General features: G+C 57.2%; 1 protein-coding gene across 5 annotated transcripts in view; it reads left to right on the top strand.

Moving 5' to 3' along the window:
- Positions 1-13,110, top strand: part of DOCK11 (dedicator of cytokinesis 11) — a 126,725-nt gene that overhangs the window by 31,479 nt on the left and 82,136 nt on the right. For all 5 annotated transcript variants that reach the window (XM_075941156.1, XM_075941158.1, XM_075941154.1 and 2 more), the window contains exons 2-7: positions 1,953-2,069; positions 2,284-2,373; positions 3,768-3,850; positions 4,873-4,942; positions 7,724-7,819; positions 12,907-13,041. In XM_075941156.1, coding sequence (XP_075797271.1) covers positions 1,953-2,069; positions 2,284-2,373; positions 3,768-3,850; positions 4,873-4,942; positions 7,724-7,819; positions 12,907-13,041 — 591 coding nt within the window. The remainder of the gene's footprint in view (positions 1-1,952; positions 2,070-2,283; positions 2,374-3,767; positions 3,851-4,872; positions 4,943-7,723; positions 7,820-12,906; positions 13,042-13,110) is intronic.

The following is a 13,110-nucleotide window of genomic DNA, read 5'->3' as shown; positions in this document are numbered from 1 at the left end:
AACGCCCCTCTGCCGCGTCCGCTGGCCAAGCGGAGAAATGGACACCCGTCAGACCTCGGGAATGCACCGAAACCTGCGAGGAGAAGGACCTCGGAGTCCTGGTTGATTATAGAATGACTATGAGCCGCCATTGTGACATGGCCGTGAAAAAGGCTAATACGATCTTGGGATGTATTAGGCGAGGTATTTCCAGTAGGGATAAGGAGGTGTTAGTGCCATTATACAAGGCATTGGTGAGACCCCATTTGGAATACTGTGTGCAGTTCTGGTCTCCCATGTTTAAGAAGGATGAATTCAAACTGGAACAGGTACAAAGAAGGGCCACTAGGATGATCCGAGGAATGGAAAACCTGTCTTCTGAAAGGAGACTCAAGGAGCTTGGCTTGTTTACTTTAACCAAAAGAAGGTTGAGGGGGGACATGATTGCACTTTTTAAATATATTAGAGGGATAAATGCCAGGGAGGGAGAGGAATTATTTAAGCTTAATGCCAGTGTGGACACAAGAACAAATGGATATAAGCTGGCTAGTAGGAAGTTTAGACTTGAGATTAGACGAAGGTTTCTAGCCATTAGAGGAGTGAGGTTCTGGAACAGCCTTCCAAGGGAAGTAGTGGGGGCAAAAGATCTATCTGGTTTCAAGATAAAACTAGATGGGTTTATGAAGGGGATGGTTTGATGGGATAACAGATCTTGGTATCTAATTGACCATTCATTATCAGTTGGAAATAGGTCAATGGAGGGATGATAGGAGTTACTATAGAGAACTTTCTGGGTGTCTGGCTGGTGAGTCTTGCCCACATGCTCAGGGTTCAGCTGATCGCCATATTTGGGGTTGGGAAGGAATTTTCCTCCAGGGTAGATTGGCAGAGGCCCTGGAGGTTTTTTGCCTTCCTCTGTAGCATGGGGCACAGATCACAGCTGGAGGATTCTCTGCATCTTGGGGTCTTCAAAGTATTTGAAGGCTTCAATATCTGAGATACAGGTGAGAGGATTATTCTAGGACGGGTGGGTGAGATTCTGTGGCCTGCACTGTGCAGGGGGTCGGACTAGATGATCATAATGGTCCCTTCTGACCCTGGAGTCTATGAGTCTATGAGTCTATAACCTGCCTGGCCACTCGATCGTGGATTTAAAAGTAGCCGTCCTGCTACAAAGGGCTTTCCCCAGCCAGTCACGGAGAGGGTGGAACTGGCATCTATCTGCAAATTTGACACTGCTTCCCTGGGCTTGAACAAAGACATTAACTGGACGTCCCATTATAAAGCCAGTCTCCCCGGCCTTTAACACCAAAGGCGAAGCATGGGACACGCCCAGCCCGTTCGTTGGCCTCGTTAGCACCGGTCCTACAATTGGTTTTTTTTCTTCCTGTTATAAAATATCCGGTTTCTGTTATTTCTGCTCATCTGAGGAAGCAGGTTGTGCCCACCACTGCTCATGGTACTGTCCATGGTTTTGTCGGTCTCTCGGGTGCCACAGGACTACTCGTTGTTTTCACTGCTCCTGGCAAAGCCAGCCGCTTTAGCACCACAACAGCTGTCCTGGCCAGGCAGGGCGTGTGAAATGGGCCGGCTGCCGCGAAGAGCAGGCGGGATGCTGAGATTTGATTCTATAGTCCTGTGTCGCCATGGGCGTGTCACTGGGCCTCTGGTTTTCCTCCCTGTGGCGTGTGCGTAGTCCTGGCCCCCTACACGGCAGGAGTATAGGGGAATTAGTAAATCGCTGGTACCGGGCTTGGAAATCCTCAGGGGCACCCAGCGAGAGCAGGGCCGAGGGCTTAGAGTCCCTCGTGTGATTTGCAAAGGGTTCCCGGCGCAGCCTCTGGGCGCAAGGGGAACTGAGGCCTCGTGCTGCAGAAGCGAATCTCGGCTCCAGCCGGCATGCCTCAGAGGCCGGGTGCGTCACATCTTCGTCTCACTCTCTGTTTTGTGGTTTTGCTTTTCTTTGCCTCCAGGAAAAAACCAAAGTGGTGGAGCCCCTGGACTACGAGAATGAGGTTCTGCAACGGAGAGCCCAGATCTACAGCGACCCGCTCCGCGACCTGCTCATGTTTCCCATGGAGGACGTGTCTGTGAGTGTGTGGCCGGCCTGTTGTCATGCACAAGGCCTGGCTCCTGCCCCCCGCAGTGCTGGGGAACTCCCTCCCCTTTCGGCATGGACGTCGCGCGGATTTCTGAGGCGTTACAGCCGGGGCCCGGCCTTGAATCCAGCCCGTCGGCTTTTCGCTGTCGGTGTGGAAGGTCCCAGGTAACGTGACATGGCTTTGTCCGTCCTGCTCCCCACAGATCTCGGTCATCAGGCGCCAGCAGAGGACGGTCCAGTCGACGGTGCCCGAAGATGCCCAGAGAAAGGCTCAGAGTCTCTTCGTCAGAGAGGTAGAGCGCCACCCGCCGTCGCAGCCCCTCGCCCCTTAGGGGAAGCAGAGAGGCCGCCAGCCTCCATGGGCCCGTGGGCAGAGGGAGGGGGCGACACAGCTCCGTGCTCCCAGAAGGGGCGGCCCTTGGGTGGAAGGGGCGGGGCCAGGGCCACCAGCCTGGAGCATGGCGTGTCCCCCCCACACCTCCCCGCCCTCAGAGCTGCACAGAGCACACAGCACTCCGGTGGCGATTTAAAGAGCAGTTGATTAGCCCCCCCACCCTGTGCTGTCCCCCCCCCGATGTGGGGTGCAGGATGCCCCCCAGGCCTTAAATGGCAAAGGGGGATGGCGGGGGCTTCACTGCTTCTGCCTGGCATGGCCCAGCGCCGCTGGAGAGGCCCCCATGCGGGTTGGCAGGAACAAGACAGGGAAGGGGGAGGCCTGAGAGCAAGTGGAAACTGAGCTGTGGGGGCTGCTGCCCTGGACGGATTCCCCTGGAGGGCGGTTCCTGGGCGCGGCAGGTGGGACCGATGGGGAGCGTGGCGCCAGGGCTTTGGGGTGCCGTGGGGGGGGGCTGTTTTGAGACCCCTTTGGAGGAGCCCGGCTCTCGGAGGCAGGTGCCACAGAGGTGCCTCAGGCTGGACGCTCAGCGTGAGTGCAGATCCCGGCAGCTGGCGTGGGGCGAGCTGTGCCCTGCGAGTCGGGCCCAGCTCTCCTGCGCAGTCCGGGCGCACCTCGTTTGGGTGGCGCGGGCCTGGGGAGTCCTACATGGGACAGGGCCTGGAGGCAGGGAGCCCAGGGACCGGAGCCCGGGCGGAGGGAGCACCAAGAGGTCCCTCGTCGAGCTGAGGAGCCAGATCTGGCTGGGGAGAGGAGCAGGCCGTCGTGGGCCACCCCCAAAGCTCCCCAGCCAGAGAGGCCTGGAGACGGTGTCAGAGGGAGAGGACTCCCGGCTCTGAGGCAGGGCTCCAGGCCAGGGAGCGGTGAGGCCTGAGTCTGTCCGTGTCTCTGGGCAGGAGCGAGAGGCAGCCCCAGGACAGAAACAGGGAGGAGAAGGCCCCCCAGGTAGAGAAACTGGCTGAGGCACGGGACGGTGGCTGCCCCAGGAGGGCTCACCTGGAGACTGTGTGCAGGTCACCAGCCCCTTAGAAGAAGGAAACTGAGGCAAGGTGCCACTTGCAGAGACAGGCGGAGGCCACGAGGGGTGTATGGAAGCCGCCACCCTGTCTCTTGTGTATTAGATTCCCAAGGGTTTACCCGCATCATGGAGTCTCTCTGTGCAGCCTGTCGTGCATGCGCCTTACCTTCCGGCCAGCCTCCGCTTCTCACGGGGAGCGCTCCATTCTCCGGCGCTGAGCGTGGGTTTGCTTAGCGTGCGGTGATTTCGAAGCACACGTGTCGTTGTTCTTGCAGTGCATTAAAACCTACCACTCAGACTGGCACGTGGTGAACTATAAATACGAAGACTACTCGGGTGACTTCCGATCGTTGCCGTGGTAAGTGTCCTCTTCCGGAGTGCCTTCAGCTCGGAAAAGAGGAGACCAAGGGAGGGTAGGACAGAGGTCTATCAAATCATGTCAGGTATGGAGAAAGTGAATAAGGACAAGTTATTTGCTTGTTCCCATAACATAAGACCTAATTGATAGGCAGCAGGTTTAAAACAAACCAAAGGAAGTTTTTCTTCACGCTGTACACAGTCAACCTGTGGAACTCCTTGCCAGAGGATGTAGCGAAGGCCAAAAGTATAAGTGGATTCTAAAGGGAATTAGATAAGTTCATTGGAGATAGGTCACCAGTGGCTATTGGCCAAGATGGTCAGGGATGCAACTTCCTGCTCTGGGTGCCAGAAGCTGGGAGCAAACATCCTGATGGATCACTCGAGAATGTCTCTCGAGAATGTGTCTGTTCTGTTCATTCCTTCTGAAGCACCTGGCACTGCCACTGTCAGCAGACAGGGCACTGGGCAGGCTGGGCCATTGGTCTGACCCAGTCTGGCCATTCTTAGGAAGTAGTGTTATTGGTCCAACCATGTGCTAACATTGCCCACCGGGCTTGCCCCGTGCCCAGTATATTTGAGTGAGATTTACTTGCCCTTTATTTAGGGTTTGCTCGTCAGAGGACTTGGGGCACCTTAGTGTGGCCCAGACTGTATCGGGGAGTGCAGGAGATGTCGCAGGGGTTTATGCCTTACTTCCCATCATATCTGTTACTGTGCAAACACTTTCTTTCTGTAAGACAGGAAAGGATTGTTCCAGACGCGTGGTAGAATAGATAGCTTCAGTGTAGCCTGCTCATCCTCAGGTCAGGTTGCAAGGGAGTCCTGCATTCAAATCCTGGTTTTCACAACATCCTCCAGCAAGGAGTTCCACAGGTGGTTCCATGTCAGTTTTTGCAAATATCTGTTGTTGAGCCTACTCGTGTGTTCCCAGCAGGGACAAGGTAGACCGGTACCTTGCTTGGCTATTGTCCTGGCTTCTTCTCTCTTATGGCTATCTTATATGCTCTGTTCTATTTTCAGCAAATCCTTTCGGCCGGAGAAGATTCCAAGCCATGTATTTGAGATAGATGAAGACTTTGAGAAGGACGAGGTAAGGGGAAGATGTGTGGTTCTGTAGCACTGCGCAGGCGGTGGGGCAGGAAAAACTCGCACCAGGGGATGCCTTTGCTGGGGAATCGTTCACTGATGGCCCATTCCCTTCTGAGCCGCTGGGACAAGGCTGCAATCACCCACCCACTGCTGTTACAAGATAAGCTTCTTGGCTTTCAGAGATGATCAGTTAGAAGGCAGGTGCCTCCTTTCAATGAACCCGGCTGCGTTCTCTGGCTTTCCCGCTGGTCCCGTGCAGCAGTCCGAAACGGGGGCTAAGGAAATGACACAGCAGATCTTCGTGGGAGGGTTGGAATCACTTCTGTCTTCAGCAGAGTTCAACAGGTCACGTGCCGCGTGCCAAGCCATCTTGCAAAGTGGTGTTGCTGCTCATTTAGGCGACGTCTGGCTAGCGGGGCTATCTGGGGACACCGGAAGTCTCCTGAAATAGCACTGCCACGCCCTTCAGTGCGCCCGCTATTGTAAAATATAGTTTGAAATAAAGGGTGCGCTATCCCGGAACCCTCGTTCCGTCGCACTAAGGGACTGGCTGGGATAGTGCTTTGTTTTCAAACTAGCCAATTAGCCCAGCATGAGATGGGATTTTCAGGTCTTCTTTCCTGAGCTCTCTGCCTCCCCCCCCAGCTCTCCTCCTCCTGCCTCTCTCTCCCCTCCGTCTCTCCCTGCCCCCCTTCCCCTCCCTCTCGCCGTGCGCTTGGCTGAGTGCTGCCTGCTCAGCCGGGCTGCCGCGAGGGAGGGGGGCGGGGCGGTGACATACATGGCCAGGGGGCGGGGCCATGTATGTCCCCTCCCTCTTTCTCCCACCCCGGGGGAGCCCAAACAGCCCCTTGCGATGCTGGCTCCCCGGCGGCCCGGCTGAAGGGCGCAGCAGGAGGGGAAGGGGGCGGTGACGTACATGGCCCCGCCCCCTGGCCATGTACATCACTGCCCCGCCCCCCTTCCTGTCCCACCCGGGCTCAGCTGAGCAGCGCAGCGCCAGTGCCACTCAGCTGGGCCTTGGCCAGGCAGCAAGAGGCTGTTTGGGGTCCAGCTGGGCCAGTGGCTGCACCCTCCCCCCCACCAGGTCTGCTTCCCACCCCCCTCCTCCCGTCCAGCCCCACGGCCTCCAATCCCCCCCCAGCTCTGCTTTCCGCCCCCTCTTCCCGCCGGCCGGTCCCCCGGACACCCCCCCACCTACTCCCCACCAGCTCTTCTTCCCTCCCCTTTTCCTCCAGGCCCCCCCCATCCTCCCCTCCAGCCCCACAGCCCTCAATCTGCCCCCAGCTCTGCTTCCTGCCCCCCTTCCGGCCAGCTCCGCCCCCTTCCCCTCCTTCTGTGGCACGCTGGGCCCAGCTGAGCGGCGCTCCCGCCGGGGGAGCAAGCGGTGGCAAGTGGCTGTTTGGGGTCCACGCTGCACCCCCCCCCCAGGTCTGCTTCCCGCCCCCCTTCCAGCCAGCCCCTCCCCATTCCCCTCCCTCTGTGGCACACTGCACCGCTCAGCTGAGCGGTGCTCCCCCCGGGGCCCAGCTGAGCACTGTGGGGCTGGAGGGGAGGATGGGGGGGCCCTGAGGAAGGGGGGAGGGAAGCAGCGATGGCTGGGTCTGGGTGTGTGTGTGTGTGTGTGTCCAGGGGGCCAGGGGGCTGGCCGAACCGCCACGGAGGGAGGGGAAGGAGGGCGGGGCGCTGATATACATGGCCAGGGGGCGTGGCCGTGGCCGTGTACGTCAGCGTTACAGACTCTCAAACAATGGGCTACTAAATATATGAAGACTTCGAAATAAGCTGCGCGATTTCCGCAGTGCAAATTGTGTAGCTTATTTGGAGGAAAGGTTGCAGTGTAGACACACCCATAAAGTCCAGGGTCTGACTCTGCTTTGCCTTGCGATTTGTGCTAGTCACGTACGCCTGCCCACGGGTAGAACGCTGCCTTACGTCATAACGCATCAAATCCAGTTTAATGTGCAGATTGGGGGAGGTAGAGTATGTGTGGGCCCCTGGGGCTCGATTGCCTTACCGGGCCGGGGCTAGACGGCTGCACCCAGGATAATGGCAGCTGGAGTGTGGCTTACTCTCCTACCCCTGCGGTGGGGGCTGGAGGGAGCTGCTGGCCCTTCCAGCAGCCAGCAGGGTCGGGGGCCCCACTGGGTGCAGAAGGTCTGGTCAGGTGAAGAGAGTTAGGGTCCTGGTGGAAGAGTGTATGTGTGGGGGGGGTGGGTATGGGCACACTACCTCCTGATGCTCCCATTGACCACATCTTGGCCAATGGGAGCTGCAGGGCAGGCCTCCAGACGCTGCTCTGCTGTTCCCCAGGGGCTTTCTCTCCCCACCAGCGGGAGGCTCCCGAGGCTGATGCCTTATCCATTAGGCACTGTGTGAGCCACGGGTGGAAAAACGTGGCCTGCGACATGCTGGGCAGAGGCGAAGGCCCGGCTGATGCTGGAAAGCTTTACGGGTGTGGGATGGGGCTGTGATTTTGTGTCTGCACAATATTATACCAGGAAAAGCTCTCAAGTGCACTCCTTATACCAGTGAAAGGGTGAGCCGGACCCTTTCTGCACAGGAAAATCAGGGCCATTACAAAACTCCCATGTATCAATATAGCTCCCCCACACACACACCCCCCTCGGGGTCGTGAATGCGAATTTGGTGCAACTTTCTGATGTAAACGAGCCCTGATGTTCCCCTGACGTTCCTCCACGGAGCTGTCTGCATGTGACCCGGGGCAGGGGTACGGGTCTGGCTAGCGCTGACGTCGCCTTTCTAACCTCCGGTTTCGTTCCAGGACTCCTCCTCGCTGTGCTCTCAGAAGGGTGGTATCATCAGACAGGGCTGGCTGCACAAAGCCAACGTCAACAGCACCATCACGGTTACCATGAAGGTGAGCTGAATGCCAGACGGGGCCCTATCAGAGCAGTGATGGGGGAATGGGGTGGAGCCATGTCACTGAGGGTCTCAGTCCAAATCCAGGTTTCCGAGAACTAGGGGCCATCAGATAAAATGAATAGGCAGCAGGTTTAAAACAAACCAAAGGCAGTTTTTCTTCATGCAGACCACAGTCAACCTGTGGAACTCCTTGCCAGAGGAAGTGGTTAAGACCAGGACATTAACAGGGTTCAAAAAAGAGCTAGATAGATTCCTGGAGGTCAGGTCCATCAATGGCTATTGGCCAGGATGGGTAGGAATGGTGTCCTAACCTCTGTCAGAGGCTGGGAATGGGCGACAGGGGAGGGATCACTTGATGATTCCCTGTTCTATTCACTCCCTCTGGGGCACCTGGCACTGGCCACTGTGGGCCGACAGGACACCGGCCTGGATGGACCTTTGGTCTGACCCAGTCTGGCTGCTCTGATGTTCTTATGGGTCTGGTCTGGGCCCCTCTGTGGCTCTCACGGCACCTCGCTCTGGAAGAGTTCCTTTCTGTGGGGTGGTGTCTGCTGCTTTGAATCCCCAAGGGCAGGCTAGGCGAAGAGGCCGTGCGTGTGCAAGCCAGCCCACGACCGCTTTCTGGATCCGCGTCGGAGGACAATTGAATTAAGCAGACCAGCTGTTCTCCAGAAGGGGGGGCGCCTCTTGAATGCTGCTTGGCTTGTGGAAGGAGAAGAAGCGCTCGGCCAGCCTTGCTGCCTCTAAGCAGCGAGTGTCCGTGCGGGACGCAGCCCTCGCCACTCAGCCTCCCCTGCGGCGCCTTTGCCCAGTCTGGGATCCGCTTGTCACGCCAGCAAACAGCTGCGTTCGGTGCTGGAGGAGAGACTGAGCCGGTGACAGCCCGCAGAGGGGCGTCCAGTCCCAGTGGCTGCAGGACTCGGGAGAGAAGACCCCCCCCCCCGTCTTTGGCTGGGCAACTCCACACGCTCACAAGCGTTGGGTGCCTGGCGTTCCCCCGTCCAGCCAGGTGCAGAAGCAGCGGCCTGACTGCCAGCCCAAGCTGCGATCACCTTGTCTGACCTCCGGCGGCCGACAGGCCAGCGGGCCAGTCACTGCGGCAGTCAGCCCCTAACGCCTGCTTGCGCCACAGCGTGTCAAGAGACAGCCTTTGGTGGGAGGCACGTGCTGCGGGAGGCCTAAATGCTCAGCACCTCGGGGCTGAAATTCAGGTGCTGAGCAGCTGCAGTCCCATGGACATAGCTGGAGTTGAGGGGGTGTGCCTAACCCACACTGGGTCAGTGCAGGGAGGAAGCCCCACCCCCCGGCTGCACTGGGCATGCTCCAAGGGCTAGGGTGGTATAAAAGGGAGCAGCTCGGCTCAGCCTGGGCTGGACGCCGGAGGAGAAGGACCTGCTGTAAGAGCTCCAGAAGTGGACCAGCCAGAAGGCCTGGACAATGGGAACTAGAGACTACATGGAGCGTCCCCAGGCTGACTCCGGTAGGAAGTGCCCCATGGAGGGTGCATGAGTGGTATCTCCCACCCGAGTGAGCTCCGTGTGTTGCGGTTGGATTCCCCACTGAGCAAGTAGTGGGGCAGTCTGCCACTCACAGGGCCCTGGGTTGGGGCACAGTGGAGTAGGGTGGGCCTGGACCCCCCTACTGGGGCTGCTGCCCCAAACTACTGACTCTAGCCATTAGGCTGTGCTGCCCTGACCCAAGGGCCATCATTACGACTGACTTTAGCCATTAGGCTGTGCTGCCCTGGGCTTAGGGCCGTTGCTATTGACTCTAGCCATTGGGCTGTGCTGCCTCGGGATGAGGTGTGCTTGTAATGCGACAGTGTGCAACACCCCTACAGATCAGGCTCATGTTATTTATGGGTTGACTCAAAAATGAAGGCACCCAAATCTAGTGTCCACTGGTGGAAACTTTGGTTCTCATCACGACCCATCTCTGATGCCTGAGGCTCGAGTTCTGAGAGAGCAGCAGTGCCAGGACGGTCTGATGCCCTCCAGACCGGCCCGTTGAATTATCATTGAAATGCTGCAGAAGATTTGCCGTGATCTCACTTCCAGGCTCCTCCCTTACAGCGACGTGCCAGGCAGCGGGGACTGCAGGCTGTTGCTAAGCTTGTACAGAATGTTTTCCATGGTGAGCCAGTTTAGGAACAAAACTTAATTAGGCTCCAGTGGACTGCGTTTGCTTCAGAGTAATCTTATTCCTTGCAGTGCACAAGCAGCAATGGGCTGAAACTGCAGCAAGGGAAGTTTAGGGTGGACGTTAGGAAAAACTTTCTACCTGTCGGGATGGTTACGCACTGGAATAAGTTGCCCAGGGGGGTTGTGGAATCTCCATCCCTGGAGATATTGAAGAGCAGGTTAGACAGACACCTGTCAGGGATGATCTAGACGGTGCTTGGTCCTGGACTTGATGACCTCGCGAGGTCCCTTCCAGTCCTAGTGTTCTAGGATTCTGTGATTCTGGCAGATGCATTGTCCAGCCTGACTCCGGTTAGTTTGGATTCTGGTGCTCCCCGATCCAGTTTAACTCATGGCATTCACTTTCTTTTTTTCCTTTTGGATCTCCCCGGTTCTCTGGCTAGCCCTGTACAATTGTTTTGGCTGCATCTGAAACTGCCCCAACTCCCCCCGCCTCTCCCCCCCCACACTCACACGGGTGGGATCCTGAACCAGCTGTCTCATCTGATGTGGCATTCGCACTGTACCTCAGTTCCTGCCATTCATTCCAAGAGCAGTACGGCATTCCTAACAATTGTTTGTACCCAGAAGACCTGCAAAGGAAAAATCCACATAAATAATGCAGCATATTTGTGCATGCTTCTTGCTTCTGCACTTTTCCATTGGAAGGCTGTTAAATGTTTGAAATGCTTTGCATGAAATCAAGCATCCCATGAGAGAAACCTCATCAGACTCGCTTTCCTGTCTTCTGAACATGAGTTAAATGCACATCTATTTTGGCAAAGATTTGCTATCGCACCAAGCCCAGACGTGTGTATCTAAGGGCCCATTCTGCAAGGCGCTGAAGTGGTGCTTGACTCGGAGTTCCTGCTTAAGTCCACACATGCCAAGTGCTTTCTTGAAGCAGGGCCAAAGCGTTCTCACTATTCTCTCATCTTAAAATTCATTGGCATAAAGTCCTCAGCACTCACATCTAATCCCTTACAAAGTGTTACGTTTTAATGGGTTAGATTGAATTCACTTGTCCTGGTCTCAGCCGTAAGCGAATAGCTGATCAAATATGTGATGGATTCACAATTCGCGGCGACACAAAATCACTGGTAGAACCTGATCTGGGCAGTTCAAATGCTGCATTGACCCATGTTTGTTCAAGGCCATCATTACAACGAGAATATTTTCAAAGTCTCAAAATGGGAATGCGAGCAGCGTTTCTCTTTTCCCTGTGTTGGCCTCCTGGGCCTGCCCTTCTTTCTTCATGCAGCGCACAGTCAACCTGTGGAACTCCTTGCCAAAGGATGTTGTGAAGACTAGGACTTGAACAAGATTCAAAAAAGAACTAGATAAATTCATGGAGGTTAGGTCCACCGATACTTATTAGCCAGGATGGGTAGCAATGGTGTCCTTAGCCTCTGTTTGTCAGAAGCTGGGGATGGGTGACGGGAGGGATCACTGGATGATTCTCTGTTCTGTCCACTCCCTCTGGGGCATCTGGCATTGGCCGCTGTCGGCAGACAGGACACTGGGCTGGATGAACCTTTGGTCTGACCCAGTCTGGCCGTTCTTATGTTCTTACTCCTTGGTCTCTTCCAGCCCTAGGAGTCTGGGAAGCACCTTCTGTGGGGTGGAGGGATCGCTGGATGCGAGTGCAGTGGGATGGCCCAGACTCTAATGTAACCACCTGGCTTGTTTTTCAGAGGTGTTGGGGACAGGCGCGCGCGGCGTGGCGGGTGGAAGGGAGGCCCCGCCTGTCACGTGCACAGCTCCCTCACTCCCCTAATCCAGGGCTTCCTCCTGAAGCACGCTCAGCGCTTGGCTTCCAACCCGGCAGGTGCTTCGTGTCGCCAGCTGTAGTGGGACCGTGGCCGGACCAAAGTGCTTTGCTAGGTCGGCTCAGTGCAGCGCCTTGCAGCCGGAGCCATCGTGGGAGGGGGTGCAGAGGGACAGAGCCGGGTCCGAAGGGACCATCACGCTCCAGGGCTCCTCGGGGCAGAATTTTGGGTGGCCTCAAGGTGCAGTAACCCCCTCTTGTGGGTGGCTGCCCTCACACTTCCCCCAAAGTCCTCAGTTGTCGTTCCCTCTAACGCTTCAACCTGCATGTTCCCACGGACGGAGCCGCACCATGGCCTGACTGCTAGTCCCCCCTTCCACCATCCCTGCCTCACTTTACCCAGCCCGGGTAAGAGGGCTGGAGCCTGAAGTCCTGTGCCCCAAGCCTGCCACCCCAGGGCTGCACCCCACAGGGCCCAGCTCCTCCTGGCGGCCCCGGCAACCGACACCATGGCGGGGCATCCAGGTGCAACGGGGAGGGGCTGCTATTCCCCTTCCCCTCCCCCAGCCTAGCAGCTTGTGGCCACAAGAAATGTCCTGTGAGAAACCCTGATCTCGGCTGACCTCTCCGGCCACCGCCCCTCCCCCGCCCAGTGACTGCCCCGTAGCCTCCAGCTGAGTGACCGGCCTCCAGACTTCACGTTCCAGACAGCCCGCCGCTTGCACGACTTGAAATCTGCAGGCCACCCAGATCGGGGCGGGGGGAAATGCCTCCGTTTGCCAGTGCGGGGGGGACAGCATCACTTGTGGACTCTGTCCCTGCTGCGGGGTTGGAGCTGCCACCTGAGGATGGGTCTCAAATTGCCAAGGGGCGGGCGGAGGGTCTCGGGAGCTCGTCCGGCACTTAGCGTGTGGGGCACAGGAGCGCTGGGGGGCTGTGGGCATGCTGACTTGTGGCACGTGCTTCCCGCCTTCCTTCCTTCCAACACCCGAGGGGGAGCGTTTTTAATCCACCTCGGGAAGCGTGTGGCACTAAGGGGGCGCCCGGTTTCGTGCAGTGACGGAGAAGTGCAATGCCGAAGCGGCGTATGATGCAGAGCGACCTTTGTACACAGCCAGCCTTCTGCTCTTGCAGGTCTTCAAGCGACGGTATTTTTACCTCACGCAACTCCCGGACGGTTCCTACATTCTGAATTCCTACAAAGACGAGAAAATTTCAAAAGAATCCAAAGGCTGCATCTTCTTGGATGCTTGCATTGACGTTGTTCAGGTAGGTTGGTGAGGGGGGAGTCCTGTCGGCCCCGGCTGTGAGTTCCAGCACTTTCTGCCTGTTCCGTCT

Source organism: Pelodiscus sinensis, chromosome 13, assembly GCF_049634645.1.
Source record: "Pelodiscus sinensis isolate JC-2024 chromosome 13, ASM4963464v1, whole genome shotgun sequence".
In the NCBI taxonomy this organism is placed as follows: Eukaryota; Metazoa; Chordata; order Testudines; family Trionychidae; genus Pelodiscus; species Pelodiscus sinensis.
This window is presented reverse-complemented; position numbering and strand designations above follow the sequence as displayed.